This window comes from Mus musculus, chromosome 9 (assembly GCF_000001635.26).
Source record: "Mus musculus strain C57BL/6J chromosome 9, GRCm38.p6 C57BL/6J".
In the NCBI taxonomy this organism is placed as follows: domain Eukaryota; kingdom Metazoa; phylum Chordata; class Mammalia; order Rodentia; family Muridae; genus Mus; species Mus musculus.
In genome coordinates, this window is record NC_000075.6 from 21,424,161 (window position 1) to 21,450,853 (window position 26,693).

General features: G+C 48.7%; 1 protein-coding gene across 27 annotated transcripts in view; it reads left to right on the top strand.

Moving 5' to 3' along the window:
• The first annotated feature begins 747 nt into the window (after positions 1-747).
• The window catches only part of Dnm2 (dynamin 2), an 82,852-nt gene continuing 56,906 nt past the window's right edge, over positions 748-26,693 (top strand). For 22 of the 27 annotated variants that reach the window (XR_003947776.1, XR_001778793.2, XM_006509978.3 and 19 more), the window contains exon 1: positions 748-1,096. Coding sequence is in view for 20 of the 27 variants with exons in the window: in XM_006509978.3 (XP_006510041.1) it covers positions 936-1,096 (161 nt within the window). In the remaining 7 variants the exon portion in view is untranslated. The remainder of the gene's footprint in view (positions 1,097-26,693) is intronic. The other 5 variants (XM_030244046.1, XM_030244045.1, XM_006509983.2 and 2 more) reach the window with 1 other exon arrangement.

The window sequence follows — 26,693 nt, forward strand, 5'->3', positions numbered from 1 at the left end:
TGCCTCTGCCTCCCGAGTACTGGGATTAAAGGCACGCGACACCACGCCCGACTGCGATGCTTTCTAAAATATGGGTTTTCACTACAGCCTAAGAATTCAGGTGTAACAGCCACTGAACCTTACCACGGTGTGCTTCCCTGAGCACTGTGGCCTTTTGCTTAAAAAGAATATCACAAAGTGATAGCAAATGCCAGGAAGTTGGAAGAACTTTTATGACACAGTTGTCAGTGAGGATTGGGAAGGTAGTAGCGTGTATCCTAGCAGGAGGGAGGCTGAGACAGGAGGAACATCAAGAGTCTGTAGCCAGCATACAAAACTATAGAAACTATAGAAAAAGATTGCGGCTCTCTTTCCTCTTACTGGTTGGAGTAGAGAAGTGATATTTATATCAGCCAATGAGAAATTTTTACGGAATTAACTAGTGTCAAGTGACAATCCAGTGTTGAAGAATGGATCCCTTACACCCTTGGCAGGTTGACGTTTCTGCGACCAATAAGCCAACCCGAATCAACCTAGTGAGCTGAGGCCTCAGTGTCTTTTCCAGAGACCCCGCCTTCCCGGTCTGACAACCCGGTTTGACTTCTATTGGCTTTCACTTAAGAGTGACAGTTTTATTACCCAGTGAATTTGTGAGATTAGCCCTTCCTCGTGCCTTTTTTATTGGCTCACGTTCTTGAGTGGCAGTGCTTTGAACCAATTGGATATAGCAGTAGGGTTGCGGACTCCGCCCCGGAGGCCGGGAGGGTTGTTCGCTCGGGTCGGGTGTCGCCTGAGAACCGGATGAGGCGGCGACTCTGAGGCCGAGCCGGGAGCGGGCGTCGCGGCGAAGGGGAGACCGGGCGGGCCGGCAGAGCAGAGCAGGAGGAAGCAACGGCCACAGACACATCGGAACCGAGAGTCTTAGTCGGGGGATCCGCGCGGCGGAGGCGGACACCATGGGCAACCGCGGGATGGAAGAGCTCATCCCGCTGGTTAACAAGCTGCAGGACGCCTTCAGCTCCATCGGTCAGAGCTGCCACCTGGACCTGCCGCAGATCGCCGTGGTGGGCGGCCAGAGCGCCGGCAAAAGTTCGGTGCTCGAGAACTTCGTGGGCCGGTGAGCGAGCGCGCCGGCGGCGGTTCTGGGGCTCCGGCCGGGAGGGCGGGCGGCGGCCTAGGGCGCGGAGGGCGGGCGGGGAATGGCGGAACTGCGGCTCGCGGACGCCGCAGCACCGGTGGCAGTGGATAAGGTCTGGGGCAAGAGTCTCCATGGCTTTCCGCAGGGACTGGAGATGCAGATCCAAGTCTGGGACTAGTCGATGATAGTGGGCGGTGTTTGGGGCAAGACGGTCAGTGCCGACCCCTCTTGGTGCTTCTAGTTCCGGCTATGGCTGGGCAACTCTGACATCGCTTTACCTGTAGTCCGGGATAGATCCACTCCTCTTTCCTTCTGCTACCTGGAAATCTTAGTGTGTGTGCTAAGATGTTGAAGATAACACTTGCCACTTAGCCATCCATGGGGAATGACCCCTGGGGTCTGTCTGGCCAGTTATTTTCTGGAGCCTGCTCTCTTGCCTGGTTAGCTGGTTATCTGTTCTAGACAGGCTTCCTACCGGCACCATTTGGTTGTCCCATCTGTCCAAACTCACTCTGAAGTCCACCGTTGTCTGGCTAGCCATCTAAGGTGACCTCTCGTGTGCAAATGCCCATCTGTGCCCCTTATTTACGTGAGTTGGCCTCTGCCATCTGACTGGCTGAACTTTGGGAGCCTCCTGTTATCTGGTTCTCTTGGGCCGACTGGCTCTTTGAATCCATCCATTAGTCTGTTCTCCATTCCCACCCAGGCATCCCTGCCTGTCCATCCTCTCTGAGTGACAGAGGTTGGAGAACTTGGGAAGAAACATTCTTTAGGATTCTTTCTTGGGCTAGGATCCCCTAACCTAGAGCTTCCCAGTTGGAATGCTCTCTAGATAGCTCTGGGAGCCTCAGCTTGTTCCATCTGTCCAGTGGGCAAATTCCACTTGCAGCTGTTTGTAGGATCCAGGAAGTGAGTGAAGGAGGGATGTTGATTTACTCCTGTCCCCTCCCCCTCTGCCTCTCCCCGCAGCAGCACTTCTCCATTCCAGGAAGTGTTCCATGTATGATGCTGCAGTGTGTGCCTACCCAGTGTTAACATTTGCTTTGCTGTGGACATTATCATTGTGTGTGTGTGTGTGTGTGTGTGTGTGTGTCCAAGTGTGTGCCAGAGTGCATTTGTGGAAGTCAGAGGGCATAATCTTTGTGAAGTCCTTCAAAATTTATGTGGGGATTAAACACCGGGCCGCAGACTTATATAGCAAGTCCTAGTATCCATTGAGCTATGTCATTGTCCTTCCATCTTAAATTGTAGAGACATGGTCTCTCACTGACCATGCAGCTCACCGATCTCATTGGGTCTCTCTCTCTCTCTCTCTCTCTCTCTCTCTCTCTCTCACACACACACACACACACACACACACACACACCATGCAGCTAACTGATCTCACTCAGCTATTCTCGCTGGCCAGTGAGCTCCAGGGATCCACCTCTCTCTGTCTCACCCTATCATTGGGTCACACACACACACTCACACACACACCCTCTGTTATTGTTGTTACCAGTCTTTTGTGGAGGCAGAACATCTCTAAATTTGAGGCTAGCTCACTCTACATAGAGTAGAGTTCTAGGGCAGCTAGGGCTACATATTGAGACCCAGTCTCAAAAAAACCTCAAAAGTTGATTCAAGACTGCAGGGACTGGGTACTTGGAAGTGTACATTTAGGTTGAATTAGCTGCACCTGTGATCTTAGGATTTTGGGAGTCTGAGGCAGGAGATTTCTTGAGTTTGAGTTCAACATGGGCTCCATTGTTAGTCCTGTCTCCAAAAAAAAAAAAAAAAGCCATGAGAGGGCTGTGTGGTGACGCTCGGGCATGGAGTACTTGCCTAGCATGAATAAGACCCAGGGGTCAGTTCCCAGCACCAAACTAATAAGAAATATTGTTGATATTTATGTTCTCTTTGATTGCATTCATACTCAAAAACACCTATGGCTTTTAGGTAATGAAATAAAAATTTTATGTATATGTATATACACATATCCCTGTTTGTTTGTTTGTTTGTTCGTTTATTTATCTATTTGTTTTTTGGTTTTTTTGAGACAGTGTTTCTCTGAGTAACAGAGCCTGGCTGTCCTGGAGCCACCTTTATAGGCCAGGCTGGCCTCTAACTGAGAGACTTGCCTCTACCTCTCAAGTGATGAGATTAAAGGCAAGTCCACCAAGCCTAGCTATTGATCAATGTTTTAAAAAGCATCTCAGAATGTAGACAGGCTGGCCTTGAACATACAGGGATGCACCTAGTTCTACCTCCTGAGTGCTGGGATCAAAGGCATACAGCACCGTTCCTGGGTGGGGGTTATTTTGGTTTTTTGTTTTTTAATTTTAAAAAAATTTTTGTTTGTTTATTTTGAAACAGTCTCATACTGTAGTCCAGGCTGACCTGGAACTTACTATAGCATAGGTTGGCCTCCAGAATTGTAGCAGCAGTTGTCCGATTTCATTTTCTAAGTGCTGGGGTCACAAGCACACACCACTATGGCATTAAGTTCATTTTACTCTAGAATGCATAACGTACCTGTGTTGCAGGACTTTGCCAAGAGGCCCACTCAATCCCATTCTTTATTTCCTGCTATGGACTTTATTAAACAGAGTCAGAACTATGAGTCTGTCTGACCCTTGTGCTGTTTCTTTCCTCTGCTGTTCTTGAATATCCATCCAGGGGCATCTGGTTGTCAGCCAGGAGCAAAGGAGAGTGTGCCAAGGGCTTGGGCCAGCCCAGCACCTAGGGACAGCTCAAAATGCTTCCTGTCAGGGCTGCCTTAGATTTTTCTAAGAACATTAGTGTACACTAGGACAGCTCAGTGGGCCCAGCCCCTTGCCGAGACTTGCATGCAGATTGCTAGCCCTGGAGGCCAAGGGCTTGAAATGTAACAGGTTTCACATGAGGTCCAGATTTCTACAGAGCCTGAAACTACCCTGAAGGTTTTAGTAATAATGAGGTAGAGGCCTGAGGCCCCAAGCATGGGTCTACCAAAGCTGTGACTTTAGTCAAGGGCATTGATTGGGCATTCTAGGCCCCAGGTTCCTGAGTGTGTGTCTGTGCACAAGTGTCTGAATATGAGTGTGTGGGGTCAGAGGGCAGCCTTAATCATGGTTCCTCAGGAGCCGTCGTCTTTGTGGGTTTGAGTCACTTGTAGTCTAGGCTGACTGGCCAGCGAGCCCCAGGGATCTCTCTGCCTGGACCATTACAGTGCTGTGATGACAGGCGTGCATAGTGATGCCTGGCGTTTTACCTGAGCGCCAATGATTGAATCTTGGCTGACATTGAAATGGCTATAGAGCTGAGGCTAACCTAGAACTCTGGATCTCCTACCTTTACCTTCTGAGTTCTGGCATTGCAGGAGTGCACCACCATGTTTGGGTTTATGTAGTACTGGGGATGGAACTGAGAACTTTGTGCATGGTAGGTGAGGCAGCCAGACCCCAGGTTTCTCTGCTCTAAGACAGAGCTGTATGTAATCTGGGCAGAGTGGCAGTGGTATAATGTCTGCTCCCCCAGAAGTGAAAAAGTAAGACTGAGACCCTCACCCTGGGGTGAGCTGACTTCACGGGTAACTCACTGGATCTTCTAACCAGGACTGCTTTTACCATTTTAGAAGCGTTAGCATTTGAAACCAGCATCTGAGCCAGCCAGCTTTGTGAGCTAGCTATGGCTCTCAGGAGGGCTTGGTTTCTACCTAATCGTTGCTATTTAATTGAGGGACTGGCAAAGAGGCTAGCTGGGCTTTTTTCCCCTACCCCACCCCCATTTGGACAGGAACCCAGGAAGTTGGGGTTCCAGCCTGGAAAGCGGAGGCTAGACTCCTTCCTGTGAATGTATTGCCTTTCTGAATCGGAATCTCAGAAGGAAGTGGGGTTACAGTTTGTTCCTTGAGTGTTTGACTGCCTTACAGCGTTACCTGGTGCATGTCACTGAGGCCGAGTCCCACTTGTCTATGACTTTCACGAAGGCTGGCAAGATGGCTCAGTAGGGAAAGGGGTTTGCCACCAAGCCTGATGACCTGGGTTGATTTCTGAACTCCAATGGTAGAAGCAGAGAAGCAATTTCTGTGTGATGTATGCACACGGAGACACAAGCCCAAAGAGGATACATAAATGAAATGTTCGGGAAAAAAATTTTTTTAAAGAAAAACAAAAAGGGAGCCCAATACTGCAGCTCAGTTGGCAAGTGCTTAGCATGAGTGGGGGTTCCACACCCAGCAGCACAGAAACCGGGTGCTTGGAAAGTGGAGGCAGAAGATCAGGAATTCAAGGTGTGCTTCGCAGCAGAGCTGGTTCTGCTAGCCTGGGCTACATGAGATCCTGCTTCCCTGAAAAAATAAAATAGAGTTCCAGCCTCAGGCCTAGAACCCAGGACTCAGCTAACCTGGGTGGGCTCTGTTGGGAATTAAATAAATAGGTGTGTGTGTGTGTATGTGTGTGTGTGTGAGTGTGTGTGAGAGAGTGTGTGTGTGTGAGTGTGTGTGTGTGAGTGTGTGTGTGTAAGGGGGGGGGGAGAAAACGTGTAATAGCAATAACTCTTCCATAGGCCAAGTGAGTGTTCACTGGACAGTGTTTTCCAGTGCTTAGCACAACTTTGCCTCATGCCTAGGGTTATGGCCTTGAGCCAAATAACCTTCCAGCAGAGACTAGATGAAGACACTGGTGCCGTCCAATAGCGCTGGGAAACGGAGAGGGGAAGAGGCAGGGAGAAGTTGGGAAAGATACCCTGAAGATTGGAGAAGCATCCCAGGATGTGGAAATAGCCAGTACAGGTTCTGAGCTGACAGCGCACCTGAGAGTGTCAGGAAGCTGAACTGTGGAGTGAGGTTTAAAAGGGATGGCTGTGGGGCTTGGCACAGGCCACTTCTCTCCTGGGGAGGCACATTCCCTGCCTCTGGCTGGACGCTTGGGTGGGCTGTTCCACATGGTCAGTTTTCTCTTTACGCATTTCGCCTGTTCAGACCTTCTCCCATTTTCCTTGGATCAGGAGGCACGGGTGGCAGTGTGCACAGGTACATTTGGACATGTGTTCATATGTGTGTGGGTATCAGAGGTTGTGTGTGGTAGGTACAGTGCATGTGGTGGTCAGAGGACAGCTTGTAGGAGTTGTTCCTCTCCTTTGTGGGTCCCATAGAGCCAACTCAAGTCATCAGGCTTGGCAGCAGGTGTCTTTATCCAGTGAGCATCTCACCAGGATAGTGGTGGTGGTGGTGGTTGTTGTTTTGTGTTTTGAAACAGGGTTTCTCTATGTAACCCTGGCTGTTCTGGAACTCTGTAGATCAGGGTGGCCTTGAACTCATAGAGACCAGTCTGCCTCTGCCTCCTGAGTGCTAGGATTAAAGGTTTAATCTGCCATCACTACCTGGCTTTTCTTCTGTTTTTAATACACAATGTTTTTTATACGTACCCCAGGCTGGTCCCAAGCTTGTGATCCTCCCCCACTTTCCCAGTGCTGCAATGGCAGCCGGTTCTACCACCCTGGACTCGATTGAGCATTTCCAGTGCTGGGTAAGAGCTGGCCACCGAAGGGACGCCCGTTGCTCTCACTCTTGCAGTTGCTTGGAGCTGCAGCTGGTCTAGGCTGTGCCAGGTTTGAATACAAATGCTGAAATGACAGGCTCCTTGGTTGCTGGGAGAAACTTGGGCATCTGCTGAACCCTAATTTACAGGGGAGGGGCCAAGTGCTAGCTGTAATTAGGCCCTTATTAAAGTGTCAATGTTTTTGGAGAAAATACAGTCAGTAATGAGCTGCTCACATGGCCTCTCTGCAAGCTGAGCGAATGGAGGACGTTGTCATGCCTCCTGAGCCAGATGCTACACTAAGGAAGTCTGCTTCCATGTGTGGTAGAGGTTTCTGGGAGGCCAGCCTTAACTTTAGCCAGAGGCTAGGAGGGCACTTTGCTTCCGTGTAGTTTCTCTTTAAGGTCTACTTCCTCTCTCTCTCTCTCTCTCTGTGCATGCTTCCATGAGTTTATGTGCACCACACATGTGCAGTGCCCTTGAAGGCTGGAACTGGAGCTGCAGACAGTTGTGAGCTGCCATGTGGTCCTCTGCAAGAGCAGTAAGTGCTCATGACTGCCAAGTGTCTTCCTCACACCTCCTGTTTCTTTTGAGATGGGGCCTCATGAAGCCCAGGCTAGCCTAGAATTTCCTAAGTAGCTGAGGGTGACCTTAAACTCCCAGTCTTTCCTGTGTCTGTGTGCTGGAATTCCAGATGTGTACCATCATTCTGGTTTATTCCTTGCTGGGATGGAACCCAGGGCTTGTTGCCTGCTAGGCAACTGAACCAGTCTACCAGCTGCATCCCACCCAAGTTTTTGGGAGATAGTTGCTGCTTTTATACTTTTCTCAGTTACAGTTACAGGTTGGGAAACAGACTGGAGAGGGAGGTGACATTTGTCATGAAAGCCAGATTTCTTTAAGGTTGTCAGGTGTGCGTCTTCACTGTCAAGCCTTAGTTGGGCCTAATGGACCAGGTGCTGGAGACTTGACAGGGACCCAGAACTAACTAGACAGAAAAATGGGTGGGCAGGTAACTAAACAACATTCTGGAAGAATGAGAAATCTGGTGATAGATAGCATGGAGTCAGAAGTGAGACTGGTTTTAGCATCCACTGTCACATGGCTGCCCCTCAGTTGAACTGGAGACTGGTGGGACAGAACAGTATCCACACAGAAGGACCAACAGGTAGAGTGCCCTGCACATACCTGGTTAGCTGATGGCCCGATGCAGATTTGGCATAGCCTGGGATACATGGGGCTCAGGACAGTACCTGTCAGTTTTTAATTACAAGAGCAGAGTGGGCACAGTAGCAGACCCAGGCCGTCCAGCTTCCCGGCCCCTCTGGAGTCCCGCTCTCAGCGGAGGGTGCCTGCTGTTCTTAGGCCACCCCTTGTCTTCCCCACAGAGCACCCTGATCACTCTGCTTAGATTGCTGGACAGCTGCTTTCCCTAGCTGAGTGTGGGAGCTCACGCCTGTAAGCACAGCGTTTGAGAGGCTGAAGCATTAGCCATAGTTCAAGGTCAGTTTGGGGCACAGAGTCAGACCTTGCCTCAGGAAACAAACAAGCAAACAAACAAGCACCAGAACAATAACACGAAGAAAAGCTGGCTGTAATCCCAGCACCTGAGAGGTGCAGGAGGAGAGAGAAGTTTAAGGTGTGCCTCTTCTACTCAGACAAGTGGAGGCTAGCCTGAGCTACAGAAGACCTGTCTCAAAAATCCCAAACAAACTGAAGGGAAAAATGGTATAACAACAAAGTCCACAAAAACAATCTTCCTTTTTCCTTTTCTTTTTTTTTTTCAGATGTATATGGTATGCATGTATGTATATGTGTGTTTTCATGTGTGAGCATGAGTGCCCAAGGAGGCCTGGTATCTCCCACTGCATCCATTGAGTCAGGGCCTCTCAATCAAACTCTGAGCTCACTGATCCAGCTAGTCTGGCTAGCTCATTGATCCATTGCCTTTCTAGGTTGGACTCAGAAGCGGGCTACAAAATCCGCCTAGCATATATGTGGGTTCTAGGAATCCAGACTCTGGATTTCTTGTGTAGCACTTAACCGCTGAGCCCACAGCTGGTTTGTGGTTTGTTTGTTTGTTTGTTGGTGGTGTTTTTTTTTTTTTTTTTCCTTTTTTGGATTTTTGAGACAGGGTTTCTCTGTATAGCCCTGGCTGTCCTGGAACTCACTTTGTAGACCAGGCTGGCCTTGAACTCAGAAATCCGCCTGCCTCTGCCTCCCAAGTGCTGGGACTAAAGGCGTGTGCCACCACCGCCAGGCTTGTTTTTTTTGTTTTCTGTTTTTTTTTTAATGTATTTTTAATGTACACTGGTGATTTGACTGCTTGCAGGTCTGTGTGAGACAGTGTTGGATTCCCTGGAGCAGGAGTTTTTGGAAAGTTGTCAGCTGCCATATGGGTACTAGGAATTGAACCTGGATCCTCTGGAAGAGTAGTAGCCAGTGCTCTTAACCTCTGAGCCATTTCACCAGCCCTCTACAACTAGCTTTCTGGCCTGGGCACTTCTAGAAATCTTTCCACGTCAGTTTCCAGTTGTAGCTTGGAGCATCCTGACCGCTGAGTGAGGCGGGCAGGAGCAGCAGTTGGGGCTGAGGTAGTCGTGCTGTTGAGAGCAGCAGCTCTCTCGGTGGGCTGTTAGCTACAGCCTTGATGATGTGCTTACCACACCAGGAGGCCTGTGTGCTCCCTCTCACTAGCAAAAATCCCTTGGAGTGGGTATTATGAAGCCAACCTCTTGGCTTCTCTCCTGGGCCTTACCCAGAGGCTTGTCCCTGTAGATTCCCCTAACTGAGATTTCCCAGTCTTCCTCCTGAGCCTGGAATAAAGTCTTTGGCAAACTTCCCAGGTGCCAAGGTCCGGAGTTCTGTGTGTGGAGGCTTTGGGTGGGCTTCACTTAAGGCTCTCCAGGTGCCTGTGTGTAGGAGGCTGGAGCGGCAGGCATGCAGAACATCTTGGAGGAGGCAGCTGTCTTCTTGCTGAGGTGAAGCAGTGGAATGACTTGCTGACCTGTGCTTTGTGCCTGTGTGGCTGTGAAGTGCGCTGTGGCTTATGTGTGGACCTTTTGGTGACAGACATCAAAGCTCTTTTGCCCTCATTGTTCCAGGACTCTAAATGCACTTCATGGAAGGAGCCTTGTAGAGTGTAGTGTGAATGGGGAAGGCTACGTGCCCTCCCCCTGGCGGTGGCAGCCACTTCACAGTTGGAGTTGGATACATGCCTTCGGACTCTCTTAGAGGCCTCCCTCCTGTCCCTATGTCCCATGTGCCACCTATCTGCTCAGAGCCACTCAGCTTCCACTTGTAGAACAAAACCAGCGACTCCCAAGAACCTGCCGATCCTGGCACCACACTGCTTGCGCCTCCTCCTCTTCCTCCCCGTGGGTTCTTAGCCACCTCGCTCTCACCATATCCCCTCTCTCAAGACTGTGCCTTATGTAATGTATGGCACTGTGGTCTTGAGTTCCACATGTAACTGGGAGTGACCTTGAACTCTGCATCTGGGGCTGGAGAGATGGCTCAGCAGTTAAGAGCTCTGACTGCTCTTCCGAAGGTCCTGAGTTCAAATCCCAGCAACCACATGGTGGCTCACAACCATTCGTAATGAGATCTGACTCCTTCTGGAGTGTCTAAAGACAACTACAGTGTACTTACATATAATAAATAAATAAATCTTAAAAAAAAAGAACTCTGCATCTTCATATGTCTATCTGAGTGCTGGGATTACAAGCACTCAATACCTGCTTTGTGTGCAGCTAGGCATGGAACTCAGGCTTGATGCACACTAGGCAAACCCTCAACTGGCATATGGCCAGCCTGTTTCCAGTCCTGTTATTATCATTGCTATATTGGTATTCGTGGGTGTATCTATATGTGCGCCTGTGTGGAGGGGAGTGATGGAGGCCAAGGACTATTTTCACTTAAAAACTTTTTTTTTTAAATGTGTATGAGTATTTCTTTCTGTTTCATGTACATGTCACCCAAGGAAGAGGACATTGGATCCCCTGGAGATGGAGTTACACATGGTTGTGATCCATCTTGTGGTTACTGGGAATTGAACCCTGTTTCTCTGCAAGAGCAGCCTGTGCTCTTAGCTACTGAGCCATCTCTCCAGACCCTTAATTATAATTTTTTGAGCTAGCGTCTCACTCAGAGCCTGGTCTCATTGTCTGTCCTTCCCCTTCTCTGGAGTTAGGATCACAGGCACATATGCCGTGCTCAGGCTTTTCTTTTTTTTTTTTTTTTTTTTTTTTTAAGATTTATTTATTTATTATATGTAAGTACACTGTAGCTGTCTTCAGACACTCCAGAAGAGGGCGTCAGATCTTGTTACAGATGGTTGTGAGCCACCATGTGGTTGCTGGGATTTGAACTCCGGACCTTCGGAAGAGCAGTCGGGTGCTCTTACCCACTGAGCCATCTCACCAGGCTTTTCTGTTTTAGGAAGTGAACTCATGTTTGGCCAGCAAGTGCTTTATCCATGGTGATGATCTCCCTAGCCTATGATTTGTTTGTTTATTTTATTTTTGATACAGAGTTTTGCTATACAGCTCAGCTGGATTCAAACCTGAAAAGTCCTTGCCTTAGCCTCCCTAATGCTGGGGTTATAGGCAGTGTCACTGTACCTTGGTCCTCTGCTGCCTTTCTCTAGAAAAGCTGAGGTGAGGTCTGACTGTGATCCACGGGTATGTAAGCAAGGCCAGCAAGGCTACCTGGGAATATCCCTACTCCCTGGTGAAGAAGGAGGCACCCGAGAGCCTGCTCCTAACGCATGTTCCCAGACTCTGATGGCTTGGAGAGCAGGCAGGCATTGTCCTACTGTGATGCTGCTTACCGAGGATACACCCCAGCACACAGAGGCCATTCCCATCGAAAGCCCCAGAGGTGGCCTCAGTACACAACTCTGTCCTGGCTCAGGGCCTCTGTCTTTTGTACTGATAGATGAGGTTTTTCTAGAGTTGTTGTTCTCAATCTTCTTTAGATGACCCAACCATAAAATGACTTTTGTTGTTACTTCAAAACTGTAATTTTTGTTACTGTTAAGAATTGTAGTATAAATATCTGATATGCAGGCTATCTGGTATGTGACCCCTGTGAAAGGGTTGTTTGACCTCCAAAGTGTTGTGACTCACAGATTGAGAACTGCTGTTCTAGAGGATGGTAGCTTTCTGGTCTGGAATGCCTGCCCCAGCATCCTTAGCTGCAGGGAACCAGCCAGTGGTGAGAGTGACCTTGAATTCCTGAGCCTTCTGCATCCACTATTAGTGCTGGCATTCAGAGTGTGCCACTGTACTGAGAGGACATCATGGTTGCTAGAATCCTCATGGCTACCCAGTGAAGGCTGGTAGAGATCAAGTCCAGGAGCCTGTGGCCGGTATCTGGAGCCCTGCTCAGCTCAGTCTTCCTGTGCTTTAGGTCCCCTTGGCCATCATTTTGCAATGTTGACTTCCCACTCAGCCAAGCGGAAGGAAGCCTGGCTTCTGTAGCCTTTGCCTAGGTGGCACTGCCAGGGGACACTGTCTTGCATAGGCTGTCAAGGATTTGGGTATAAGTTGTTTTCTAGGGAAGGGCCTACATGGGGTTTGCCCTGGCATGTGGTGAAAACTGAGTCTTAAACTTTTCTTTTCTTTGAAGTTTTCTTGAGGTCTCATGTCACATTGCTAACCTCAAACTAAGTTAAATGCACAGCCAGGGCGGGGCTTGTGCTTCTGTACTTCCTGCTGTCGCCTCCCTGTGCCGACGTTACTACACCAGGCCTAGATGCTGTTTTTTTCCCTCCGACAACCTGCTTCAACCTCAAGTACTGGGATTGTAGGCCTTTCCACCACAGTCATGCCTGGATTTTTAAAAAGTTGGTAGTTTTATGTAATCTAGGCTGGGCCTCAAACTTCTGTCACTTCTGGGCTCCTGATCTTCCTGCTCTGCTGCCTGAGTGCTGGGATTGTCAGCAGATGCCATCACATCAGGCTTTAAGGTTTCTCATGGCACTGGGGATCGCTCCCAGGGCTCTACCACTGAGTTACCTCTTCTTCTTTAAGACCACATTAGAGTTATTAATGTAATTATTTTGGGTATTAGAGATGGTGTTCTCCTGTGTAGCCCTGGCTGTCTATAGACCAGGCTGGCTCCGGATTCAGAGATCTGCCTGCCTCTGTCTCCTGAGTGCTGGGAGTAAGGTAAAGGTGTGCACTGGCTACAGCAGAGTTATAAAGAGAGGGGCTGGGCTCAATGGGAGAAAGGTGCTTGGTGCCAAGCCTAATGACCTGAGGTGCATCCCTGAGACCTGTATAGTGGAAGAGAGCAGACTCCTGAAAGTTGTCCTCCCATCAGGACCATAGCAATTCCACCTCCAAGCAGAGAAACATCAATAAGATGCAATTTAAAAACATTTAGGGCATGTTGCCCATGTCTGCCTTCCTTGGCCTCTCCCTACTGCAGGCTCTGTTAAGACTGTCACTGTTGATGGAAGGCCCCTGTCACATGGCTGCCGTTGCCCTCCTAACACAGGATCGCATGTCCCCTGCTTCCCTCCTCTGCTCTAGGCTCTCAGGCTGTCCGTCCTAGGCTCTCATGACCTTGGACTTTGATAGAACACAAACAACAGTAACTTCTCCCAGCTTATCTGGCTTGTTCTCACAGCTGACTGTGAGTTTTTTCATTTTGGGTAAGGAACTACTTTAGGTCCGCTTTGTGCATCTTGTAGGACTCCATAATGTGGGCCAGCAGGACATTCCCAGGGAGAGGGCATCTGCCATGTTTCCTTACTTGAAAGTTACTGGGTTTGGTTTTGCATATCTTATCCTTTGTAAGTATCCAGGCCCTAAAGGTTTTATGCATGAGGACGCAAGTGTATGTGTGAGTTTGTGTGCATGTGTGGGTTCTTGCGTGAAGGACAAAGATTGGTGTCCAATGTCTCCCTTAAGTACTGTGGAAGAATCTCTCACTTACACAAAGCTTGTCTAAATCTGCTAATCTGGCTAGCCAGCATGTTCTGGGGATCTCCTGTCTCTGCCCACAAACACTGGCATTACAGGCAGATACCACAAGAGCTTGGCGCTACGTTAGTCCTCAAGTTTGCATGTAAGTGCTTTGCCTGCTGAGCCGCTAAGCCGACTTTCCAACCTTCATTTTGATTTTTCTAGGTCTGGGGATGCAACTCATGGCCTCATGTATACTAGGAAAGGCCTCTACCCCTGAACCAGACCCCTATTCTCTCTCCATGGGATTCTAGTCAGGGGTTCTACCACTGAGCCACGCCCTCAGTGCCTCACTGAGGGATTCTAGGCAGGAGTTCCACCTTTAAATAATACCCCTAGTTTCTCACTGATGGATTTCAGGCAAGTGCCCTCCTGCTGAGTCGGCTTTCCAGCCCCTAATTAGGGGGTAGAGGGGCAGAGCCACACCTCCAACCCCTCATTGGGGCATTCTAGATAAGCACTCTACTGTTGAAGCCCGTTTCCTAGCTGTCTCTTGCATTTTATATAGATTATAAAGTGTAAGTTGAAAAGTTGAAGAGTTGTTTTATATTTTTCTTTTGCAAAGCATTGTACAATCTTGTATTTCATTGGATGGCTTTTGTCAGATGGGCACAGTCTCTTTTGGATGCTGCTGGAGCACTGCCCAGCAGTTCCCACATCTGCACAAGCCACATCTGTTTATGAGTGCAGCTCTCTGCTTAGTGTTGAAATCAGGCGCCTTGAGGACGCTTTGTTCTTTTTCTCAATTGTTTTGAATGTTCTAAGTCCTTTAAACATTAATTTTGTTTCTATTTGTTTGTCTTTTTGAGAATTCTATTTTTGTTTGTTTGGTTTGGTTTTGGTTTTGGGGGGTTTTGTTTGTTTGTTTGTTTTTGTTTTTTGAGACAGGGTTTCTCTGTGTAGCTCTGGCTGTCCTGGAGTTCGCTCTGTAGAACAGGCTGGTCTCGAACTCAGAAATCCGCCTGTCTCTGCCTCCTGAGTGCTGGGATTAAAGGTGTGCGCCACCACGCCCGGCAAGAATTCTTACTTTGTTTCTCACACTGACCTGGAGCTTGAGCCCCTTCTGCCTTGGCTTGTGCGTGCTGGTATTAGAGGTGCAGCACCATGCCCAGCTCTGAATGCCCATTTTACAGTTAGCTTGTGGATCGCTTGCTCTGTCTGTCTGTCAGGCTATCCATCTATCACCCATCTTAGAGTTTCACTAAGCAATTCTGCTTGTCTTGGAACTCACTGTGTACACAAGGCTGGCTTTGAACATCAGCCTCCAAGTACTGGGCTTAAAGATGTGGGTCCCCAACCCCAGTTACGTTGTGGATTTCTACTAAACAAAATAAAAAGCTAAGACACGATAGCTCAGGGATGGAGACCTAGTCAACTGTAGACCATGTTTCTATCTATAGCACCAAAAAAGGAAATAAAAAAGGCTGTTTATAAAGACCCGTCGAAGCCTATCCTGTCCTAGGCTGGCTTCAGAATCATCATGTATCTGAGGGTGACCTTGGACTCCCGGTGCTCTTGACTTTACCTCCCAGGTGTTAGCATGACAAGCATGCAACCAGCACTTAAGTCTGTGTGATGCTGAGGACAGAGCTCAGGACTGTGTATGCCAGGCAAGCACTTGACCAAGTGAGCCTTAGGCCCAGGGAGGGTAGGGTTTTACGGTATTCATTTTTCTGCTTCATGTGCACTGTTTGTAGATGTAGGTATCAGAGGATATAGTTGCAGGTGTGGGTAAGGTGTAGGTTCTGGCCGTCACCTTGTTGGAGATGTTCAGTGCTGTGAATGACAGACATATCAGGTGGCCCCAGTGGGGAATTCTGTCTGTGCACACCAAACTCCTATTAGTTTTGATTGCTGTGCTATTTCATCAGCTGTCCACGCCCCTGCATTGCCTGCTGCCTCACTCTTGTTCATTTGACTCCCCCTCCCTGCTCCCCATAGTAGGAGCCTGTCCAAAACCCAGGAGCACATGGTGGTGCAGGCCTGTGCTCCAGCCCTGATGCTGGAAATGTTGGAAACGTGTTAAGTATATTGGTTAGAAAATAGCCACTCAGAAAACATCAGTAATTGTGTACCACAAATGCAATTGTATATTTTTTCTTTTTTATTTTTCTATGTAGACGGGGCTGTTCTCAGACTCATTACAGAGGTCCACATGCCTCTGCCTTCCAACATGTGAGACTAAAAGGTGTGTGGCATCACATCCAGCCTTAACAACGTGAAATGCGCATGAGGGGGAGTGTGTGTGTGAGTGTGTGTAAGTGTGTGAGAGTGTGTGTGTGTGTAAGAGTGTGTGAAAGAGTGTGTGTGTGTGTGTGAGTGGGTATGTATGAGAGTGTGAGTGTGTGTTTGTGTGAGTGTGTATATGAGTGTGTGTGTTGGTGATGAGAGGACAACTTCTAAGACTTGCTTCTCTCCTTCCTCTCTCTGTCTTCAAGATTTGACAGACAGCACCTGCTGCTGAGCCATCATAGCCCCCTTCTTTATTCTATTCCAGCCCCACCAAGCCTTGATAATCATCCCCCTGATCAGCCTGAACCTGTCTGCACTTCCTGACCACCGTTGTCCCTCAGGCCGCTCTGTCACTTCCTGCCTCCTTCAGGCTTCCAGGGAAATGTCTCTTCCCCAGGGCAATCCCAAGACCCTATGCTACTGTACCATTGGCCCCCTTGTAATTTCTTTTAGAAACATTTATACTCCCTCTTTGTTTGACCTAAGGTTTCTTCCTCTTCCTGGGTGTGTTCCTGCTTTGCAGGTACCTGGGCCATCTCCCTGTGTCACCTTACACCCACCTTTGCTTTAGTCACCAAGAGTCACTCAGCAAAGGAGAAAGGTGTGCCCTTTGCCACACTGTGACCTGGGCCCCACCCAGCTGGACCAAAACAATTTGTTTAGTGCTCTGTGGAGCTGGATCTCATTGAGACACTGCACCTACATACAGCAAAAGGAGGGGACAAGGCCTGCCTGGGCTTTGTGTGGACAGCAATTGGTTTTTTTGAGACAGGGTCCCATGTTGCCCAGACAGGCCTCAAACCTAGAAGAGGCTGGCCTTAAACTTCTGATCTTTCTGCCTTTACTTTCCCAGTGCTGGGATGACCTAGCACCAACCACATCTGCTTTATGGGGGCTGAAGATGGAACCTGGGGCTCCTATGTACTAGGCAAGCCCAGTGCCAACCATAGTCGTAGAGTTTATGCCGAGACAGCAAGTCATGAGTGTGTGTGAGGCACGAGAAACAAGCCAATACAAGTGTAGAGGCATGAAGACTAGTGTGGGGAATGGAATCAATGTCTAATACTCATATATGAAAACACAATGTCATGTACGTGAAGGCCTTTTTAAAATTGTAAAAGCAAGTAAGCAACAACAACAAGCCACCAAAAACCAATAGAAAGACAGACAGGAGAAGCCAGCCACAGAAGCCACACGAATCTACTTGGAAGCCACACGAATCCACAGGCTAGCTCCCCGAGACAGAGTGGAGTTGTGCTTCCAGGAGGTGGCAAGGGAGGGAGTGAGTGAGCGCGTGGGGGACGTAGAGCTTGGGGAGATTCAAATGTCCTGAAATCATTGAGAATGGTTTCACAATCTGAATCCACAAAACCCCTAGCAGCCACTTAAAACTGGTGGATCTAAAAGCCTGTGACGCACTTTCCTGAAAGACAGTGAAGCCAGAGGCAGAAAGCAACTCTCCCATCCCCCTGCCTTACGCCTACAAAAGAATGAATGCCTTGAAGACAAAACTCAGTGCTGAGGCAGGGTCACTGGAGACAGGAGCATTGCCAAGAGTTCAACCTGGGCTAAGGTGTGAGAGACCCTCTCTCAAAAACAGTAGGAGCCATAGATAAGAGAAGCATAGATTGTTCTTCTGAGATGGACTTAGCCACTTCATGGGGAGCTCCAGCCGGCTCCAGCCTTGCGAGTGCCTTAGGTCCTGTGCGCGCACGCACGCACGCACGCACGCCAGCCACTCCTTCCCCTGAGTTTGGGCACCTCGGCTCATCCCACAACCAAGCTCTTGTGGTACTGTGTCTGTGTGTGTGGTTTGGACTCCCAGGAGCTGCCTGTTTGGCTTCCTCTCCTAATGGTTTCAGGAGTCCACTGTCTCCTGTGCTGTGCCAAGCTCCGGGCATTTACCAATTTTACTTACTTATTTTTGGGGATTGGAGATTGACCTGCTCGCATGTTCGACAAGCCACTCTGGCACTGACTCCATCCTAAGCCCTCCTGTGTTTTGGGATGGAATCTCATCATGTAGTCTAATCCAGCCTGGCCTGGGTCAGCGAGTGTACTGAGAATAGTAAAAGATGCCTTTTAGACAGGTAGAAATAGCTCAGTCAGGATCCCACTACACCCAAGGCTGCACCTGATAGCCAGAACCCAGTGACATCACTCACTCCGAATAACCACAGTGCTAGAACCCCATGATACCCACTGTACAGTATATAAGCGACCAAGAGCAGTGCTCTGCTCTGCACATCTGGAGAGATGACACCTTGATCCGTCATGTGGCTGGAGAGTCTCCCCAAGGATCCTGACCCTTGAATCAGATTTCCATTAGACATTAGACCTGACCCTCAGCTAAATATGATATGTCGCACAGGTGAGTTACCTTAGGGAGATAGGCTTAGAAAGAACATAGGAATTTAGAACCTTGTGTGATGACCATCAGCAAAATAAAATATAACTTTTGTTATATTAACTACACATACTCCACCCTCTTGCTCAAAACACTTTGGGGTGGGCTTTAAGGTTTCAAAAGCTCACACCATTCCCAGTTAGTTCTCATTCTCTGCCTCTTGCTTGCAGATCAGATGTAAGTTCTCAGCCTACACCAGATGTACTACTCCAGTGCTATGGCTGCCTGTCTGCTGCAGTGTTCCCCACCATGCTGGTCATAGCCTAACTACCTTACCTCTCTGGTACTGTGAGTCCAGCTCAAATGCTTCCTTTTACAAGTTGCCTTTCTTTTTGGTTTTTCGAGACAGGGTTTCTCTGTGTAGCCCTGGCTGTCCTGGAACTCACTCTGTAGACCAGGCTGGCCTCGAACTCAGAAATCTGCCTGCCTCTGCCTCCTGAGTGCTGGGACTAAAGGCATGCGCCACCACTGCCCGGCTTATAAATTGCTTTTCTCATGGTGTTCTGTCATGGCAATAGACAAGTAGGGAAGAGTTGGGTGTGTGGTACATGACTTTAATACGACCACTCCAGAGGTAGAGGCTGGCAGATCTTTATGAGTTCAAGGCCAGCCTGATCTACATAATGAGTTACAGGATAGCCAAAGTATGAAGAAAGACCTGTTTCAGAAAAAAAAAAAAAAAGAAGAAGACATTAGCTGAGGCATCTTTTTCCCCTCCCCTCTGCCCCTCCTCTCCTCCCACTGATTTAGTTATGGTTGCTTGCAAAAGGTGTGTATGTGTGCCTGTATGTGTGTACCTGTACGTGTGTGTGTGTGTGTGTGTGTGTGTGTGTGTGTCTTACTGCTCATGACACTGCCTCTCAGAGCCCTTTCACTGCCTGTAGCCCCTGGGTGAGGGGATGAGGCTCATGGCCCCTTCCTCTGAGCATAATGAAATGCTGGCAGGCTGGATCCTGCACAGGGCGCAGGGCTGCATGTAGCTGCAGGTGTGCCCTGTCCAGAAGACAGTTTCTCAGCATTCCTCCTTGTCATTATTTTATTTGCTATTTATTTATTTGTTTGTTTGTTTAAGTTTTTCAAGGCAGGGATTCTTTTGTACCCTTACCTGTCCTGGAACTTGCTCTGTAGATCAGATTAAAGGCATGCACCACAACACATGGCGTTGTTGTTGTTGTTTTTTGTTTTGTTTTGTTTTTTTATATACAGTCTCTCTATATAGATTTGGCTGTTCTAGAACTCCCTGTATAGGCCTCACAGAGATCTACCTGCCTCTTGAGTGCTGGGATTAGAGGCGTATGCCTGGCTTCTTAGTATCTTTCTTTTTTGTGTTTTGGTTTTTGGTTTTTGGTTTTTTTTTTTTTTTTTTTTTTTTTGGTTTTTCAAGACAGGGTTTCTCTGTATAGCCCTGGCTGTCCTGGAACTCACTCTGTAGACCAGGCTGGCCGTGAACTCAGAAATCTGCCTGCCTCTGCCTCCCGAGTGCTGGGATTAAAGACGTGCACCACTACGCCTGGCCCTCTTAACAGCTTTCTGTTCCTGATTCCAAATGTTTCTTGAAACATTGGAAGCATTGATACAGCTGTCCTGTTCAGATCTGTCCCGAGCACCCTGCGGTCACTCTTCCATATTGATCATGTCCACATGAAGTGTTGCTCACTGCAGAGGCTTTTCTGAGAGAGATTGAGAGCAGCCTGAATCAATAGTTATAAACTTTAGCACTTAGAACAGTTTGTCAGTTAACAGGGGTAGGTTCAGCTGGGCATGGCGGAGCATGCCTTTAATCCCCACACTCAGGAGACAGACACGAGATCTCTGAGTTCATGGCCACCCTGATTACAATTACCGTTCCAGTACTACATAGAGAGACCCTATTTAAACAAAGAAACATGCTGGGCTATGGTGGTGCACATCTTTAATCCCAGCACTTGGGAGGCAGAGGCAGGCGGATTTCTGAGTTCGAGGCCAGCCTGGTCTACAAAGTGAGTTCAGCACAGCCATGGCAACACAGAGAAACCCTGTCTTGAAAAAACAAAAACAAACCAAAAACAATCAAACAAACAAACAAACAGAAACCAAAGAAACAAACAACCAACCCCTCCCCCCAAAACAAACAAACAGACAAAAAACCTGTAGTCAATTCTCCCGCAAATCCTGGAGCTCTCTAACCACCAGCTTTTGGCCAGCTTTACAGAACCAGCATTGAGTTTCTTCCTGTAGAGTGGATGTCCTGTGGTTAGTTTACCCCAGTAATAATCCTGATATCATTGCTGTGCCAGTGGACATCTCTTTCCAGACAGGTTGTTCTGGTGGCCTGTGGGCCACAGCCAGAAGGACCACTGATGGCTTTCTTTTCTCAGAGGCAACAGCTGTCCATTAGAGTGTGGTGTCTTCAGAGGTGGGGCTAACCCTTTAGCTCTGCTGGGTGACCAAGTGCAGCAGCCATAGCCTGTGATATGCCCCGGGCCTCCCTGTCTCCTCTGGCACAAAACTCCCTTTTACGCTCACAGCTTCCAGGAGGAAGGGAACTGTTTGATGCTTCCGTCTGACTTCCTGAGTCGGGTGAAGAATGCTGGCCTTGCAGGGTGAGCTCAGAAGTGTGCCCTCCAGTCCATTCTGTGGGAGAGTCTCTGAAGAGCTGATGCTCCTTCTCTTCAGGGTCTCTTACAATCTACCATGAAGTTGCTGCCTCTGGGCTTTTTGGAGGGAAGCTTTTTTAGTAATTTTTTTTGTTTGTTTGTTTTTTCGAGACAGGGTTTCTCTCTGTAGCCTTGGCTGTCCTGGAACTCACTTTGTAGACCAGACTGGCCTTGAACTCAGAAATCTGCCTGCCTCTGCCTCCGGAGTGCTAAGATTAAAGACAGCGCCACCACCGCCCTCTGCAGGGAAGCTTTTGAACACTTAATTCAGGCCCTTTATTCCCTTTACGCCTCCAGAGACTTCACCATGTTCAGCCTTTTGGTTTCTTTGTAATTTTTTTCCTCCAGGGTTTTCAATTTCGCCCATGCTGTCCTTTTAGTCTTTTTCAGATAATATTTTATGAGACTGAAGAGATGGTTAATGGCACTTGTTCTTTAAGAGGACCTGGTTCTCTTCCCACCACCCAGTTGGCAGCTCACAGTCCTCTGTAACTCTAGTTCCTGGAGATCTGACACCCTCATGTGGTCTCTGAGGGCACTGCATACATATGGTGCACATTCATACATGCAGGCAAACTCTCTTGCACATAAAATAAAAATACAACAGATCTTAGCTGGGTGTGATGGAGTCAGAGACAGGTAGATCTCTGTGAGTTCAAGATGAACCTGGTCTACATAGTGGCTCCAGACTAGGTAGGCTACAGAGTGAGGCCTTGTCTCAAAAATATACAAATGTTTACAAATATTAGTTCATTCATTCATGATTTGTGTGTGTGCTAGTGTGTGAGTGCGTGTGTGCGTATGTGTGTGTGAGTGTGCTATGTGTAGGAGTGTATGTACATGGAGGACAGAGGGCAGCTTTAGAGTTAGCTCTCCATCTTTATATTGCTTCTGGATCACACTCAGGTTTCTGACTTGCACAGCAAGCTTGCTTACCTACTGAGCTGTCTTGACAGCCCCTCTTCCTTTTTTTTTTTCCATTTGGTTGTGATATTACTACATTTATTCCAAATCTTAGCAATCTGAGTCTTTTTTCTTTGGGAAATTTTGGATCTTTCCTCTCCTCTCAGCGCCCCAAGCCCCCCCGCCCCCACTTTTTAAAAAACAGAACCAAGTTGACCTCCAATTCAATGTCTATGCAAAGATGACCTTGAACTCCTGCCTCCCCTACCTCTACTCCCCTGTGCAGTGCTGGGATTGCAGGTGTGCACTGCCCTGCCTGGCTTAGGTGGGGCGAGGGATAGGACCCAGGGCTTCCTGTATCCTAGGGGGGCATTTTACCTTTGGAACCCCAGGCCTTGAGGCTTTGGTCTGTTTGCTTTTAATTCTTCTGTAGCCATCAGGCATAGCACTGCTGACGCTGGCCACATTTATTGGCATTTCCTCAATTCCCTCTGTCTTAGTTCTTCCTTAGCTTTCTGCTGAGGCTAGGGAACACATTTCCCTCCCCTCGAGCCCGCCGCTCTCTGCCACAGCTGAGCACGCAGTCTCTTTTGGAGAATGTTCTCTGTGCCTTTGAGGGTTGGGAAGATGTCCGAGTGGGCAAGGACTAGTTTGGTGTGTGAAAGGCCCTGAATTCTAGCCCATCTTGAAGGGAAAGGAGGAAAAGTAGACAAAGCCCAGAGAGTGGGCTGCTGCTTCTGGATTTGGGCACAAGGCTTTCTTTCTGCCTTGTTGCTTTGGGTGGTATTCACTCTGAATACTCTTGATGTCTACTCATCCGTCATTCCAGTTTCTTTCCTCTTTATTGCCAGGGAGTGGGGGATAGACAGGGTCTCACTGCTTCCCTCTGGCTGGCCTGGAACTCACAGAGATCTACCTGTCTATGTTTTTTGAGTGCTATGATAAAGGTGTGTGCCAACCTCATTTGTTTCTTTAAAGGAAAAAAAAATTTGTTAAGCTGGGCAGTGGTGGCACTTGCCTTTAATCACAGCACTCGGGAGGCAGAGGCAGGCGGATCTATGAGTTTGAGGACAACCTCGTCTATGAAGAGAGTTCCAGGACAGCCAGGGCTACACAGAGAATCCCTGTCTTGAACCCCACTCCCTCCAAAACAGGATTTTAAAATTTTGTGTATATGAGTTTTTGCCTGCATATGTGTATGTATAGCACATGCATGTCCGTGTCTGAGGAGACCAATAGAGTGTGCTGGGTGTCCTTGGAACTAGAGTTACAGGTGGTATGGGTGCTGTGAATCAAACCCGGCTCCTCTTAACTGCTGAGCTAGCTCTCCAGCCTAATCCCACCCACCTTTTGTGTGTGTGTGTGTGGGGGGGGGTAGTAGTCAGGCTGTCTCTCTATATAACCTAGGCTAATCTGGACTTAAACTATTTTTGCCATATTCCTCTGGAATACAGGCATCCTAGGTGTGTGTTACTCTTCCTGGCCATTTGTCAATTACTGAAAAGATTGTCATTGTCCATGCAAGCCAGAGGAGCAGACTTTGGGCCTTCAGAGCTTGCATGAATATCTGCGTAGGTGTAGTTGCCTGCTTTCATTAGGAGGGACACGCAGGTAGGAAGTCCCTGAAGACGCTGACTGGCTAGATGAGCAGACCTACAATCTCTGTATTCAGGAGAGACAGACACCTCCTCAGTAAATACGGTGGAGGGCAGTGGAGGAAGACACCGACCTCAGCCTGAGTCCGTGTGCTCAGGTACACACGTGCACTCTCACATCACCCACACACAAGCAAAAGACATCCACACCGATTGCATTACCTAATTCCCTGGCCAGTTCTTTGACATATCACATGGCATTCCTTGACTTTGCCTCACCCACTATCTCTCATCACTGTCTTACCTGGACTTCTGGTTGTTCTTGGTTGTCATTCTCCTGACAGTGCCTGAGGGTCACCAGACTTGTGTGAGCTGAAGGACCTGAAGGAAGCAGGTGACAGTTGAGGAGGAAGCAGGTTTAAGGTGGTGTTGAGTCACCTGACAGGAAAGGCTGTGCTGATGTCCTCACAGGGGTGCCAAGGAGAAGGGCATGTGCTTCTTGTGGTTCTTGGAGTTGACATCCCCCCCCAGCCCCCACACCATTCATTGCCTTTGTGACAGCACCCTGCACATGGCCGACACCACACCTCGATTCCTGTGCCACCTCTGCCTGCTTCTACTGGTGTCCTAAGGACATGGTCACATGTTAGGACCCCATCTGCAGGTGGAGACACTGTGACAGTGATGTCCTTGTGCAGGTCACACATGGAGAGCCTGTGACTGAAACATCAGGCTTTAGACTCTACCCGTGGCCACCCATATTCTTAATTGGTGTCAGGAGGAAGCGGCAATGGCCTCCTGTGTTCAGAGTTCACTGGCGTCTTCTTACCCTGGCTCCCAGATGTGCTGGGGATCAGCAGACAGTGCTCAAAAGCTGAGGGCAGGGTTGCAGCAGTTTAGCTGGGGGTCTCAGTGCTCGGGGTTTTTACCTGTGGCTTTGGTCTGAGTTACTTTAACCTGAAGCTTCAGATTCCTTATCTACCAGATGTGAGTAGAGAAAGCCGTTATGTGCCGTTCTAGTACAGAATACCAAGTCAGGGGGATTCAGGGTTCAGATCAGCTGGAGCTACATTTTGAGACTTTAGACAACCAAAAGACAAAATGGGGACAGGATAAGCCTCTTGGGAGTACAGCAAGAGTCCCTTGTTCATAGTCAGGCCAGCTCCTGTGGGGTGTGTGTACCCTATACAGGCCATTTATTAGCAGGTGTTTGTTTGTTTTTTGTTTTGGAATGGGTTCATGTAGCCTAGGTTGGTCTCAAACTCAGTTTGTAGCTAAGGATGACGACTACTGATCTTCTTGTCTCCATCTGAGTGCTGGGATGAAATGCGTGTGCTGCCATACTTATTTTATGAAGTTCTGGTGATGGAACTCAGGCAAACACATTGCCCGCTGAGTGCCAGACAGTACTGGGACATGGTTCCCTGTCCTTGTGGAACTGACAGGTAGGTTACTTCAGAACTGGGAGGCAAGAAGGACGTGTGATTGCTACTGGAGGACAAAAATCCAGAGACAAGGGGGGGGGGGAGCAGGGCAGCTGTCAGAGGAGCGTCTGCAAAGGGGTCAGCCTGTGAGGTGAATGGCTATGGAATGTTCTGGTGGTCCTCCCTAGGGAACAGTTGAACCCATAGAGTTGGGAATCCACATCCACCAGCCATCTAACACAGAAGCTGCCACAGAAATGGCGATCGCTCTCAGTTCCTCCCTTACGCTGCCTTTTACACAGCACAGCACCTGGCCCACGATACAAAAGTCTTCTGCCAAGGACACAGGGCAGGGCTAGACATGGACACAGCTCTTCCACGAGCAGGTCTGAGACATCAAGGGCCCTGAAAGGGCGGAGTTGAGAGCCATGGCGCCACAGGTCAGACAGCTTCCCTGTCATTCTGTAAAATGTTTTTAGCTATTCGATACAACTGGATGATGACAGGTCAGATATTTGCCTGTTATAAAGTTATAAATTGATCTGCAATCACCTGGAATTCGCATCACCTTGGAGACTGCAACATAACTTTTGTTTTGTTTGAGATAGAGTCTCATACAGCCCAGGCTGGTCTTTAACTAACAGTAATCCTGCCTCCTGAGTGCAAGAAATTTCAGATATATACAACCACTCTGTTTTCTCATATTTTTTTAAGGCAGGGTTTTGTGGAGCCCAGCTGGCCTCAGGCTTACTGTGTAACTGAGGATAACCTTGAACTCCAGATCTACCGGCCACCAGTGAGTGGTGGCATCACATGAGGGCCACCACACCCAGGGAAGCAGGTGCTGTGTTATCCTGAGTCCATGTGCCAGCTGTCTCCCTGAAGAAAGGATGCAAGCAGATGACCTCCCCCGAGGCTGGCTTAGTGGCTATCATGCTTACCTGGCATGCACAAATCTCTGGGCTCCATCTGCCAGCCAGACACAGTGCTGCACACCTGTGATCTTAGCACTTGCAGAGGCAGGAGATCAGGAGTGCAGGCTCTTACTCAGCTTCAGAGAGGCTTCAAAGCCTAGGCTGCATGAGATCCTACCTCAAGATAAAGAAAGCAAACCATCAAACACAAAAACATCCCAAGTATGGAGAAGACTTCCTCCATACAGAGCGTACTCTATGCTCCACATACTGGAGGGTGCCAGGCCCTGGACTATTTCTCAGACCGGTTGCCTTAGCCTCTCCTGCTGGGTGGACATATAGGTCATTAGTGGCTTTCTCTTGGACATCTTGCTATCTGTCATGGTTACCTCATGTTAGCAGTGACTGGTCTTTGACTGTGGTGTCTATGTCCTGGATCAGTGTGCTGGGGAGCAGATCTCTGAGGAGAGGGGCCTCATCTCCTGTCTATTCTGGAGGTGTTCATGTTCTGCTGCAGCTGATCATCTGACAAAGTGAGGAAAAAGAAATCTGGCAGGGCCCGGTGGGTGTTGGCTCACCAGGAAGCAGCTAGACCTCTCTGAGGAAGGGACAACCTAGCTGAGCCCTTAGTGTACACAGGAAACTAGAGCTGTCATAAGAAAGGTCACTGTGTGAGGATAAACAGAGGCCCTGAGGCAGGAAGATGCTGTGCTCTTCCTCCTCTCAACCCAGCTCCAGGGAATCGATGGGGGAGTAGTGGCTGATCGTTGAGTAATACCAAGGCCTCCAAGGCCCTTGGGGGGCAGGTGGAACCCCCTGAAAGTTACAAGCAGAGGAGTGGTTACAGGTTGCTCCAAGTTTACTTTGGTTGTATAGGATGGATGCTGTCATGGGTGTGGGTGTGCCTGCCAGAAATGGATGATGGGTTTCTTTTGCTGTATTGTCTACCATAGGTTTTTAGACTGGGGACTTTACTGAGTCTGGATGGAG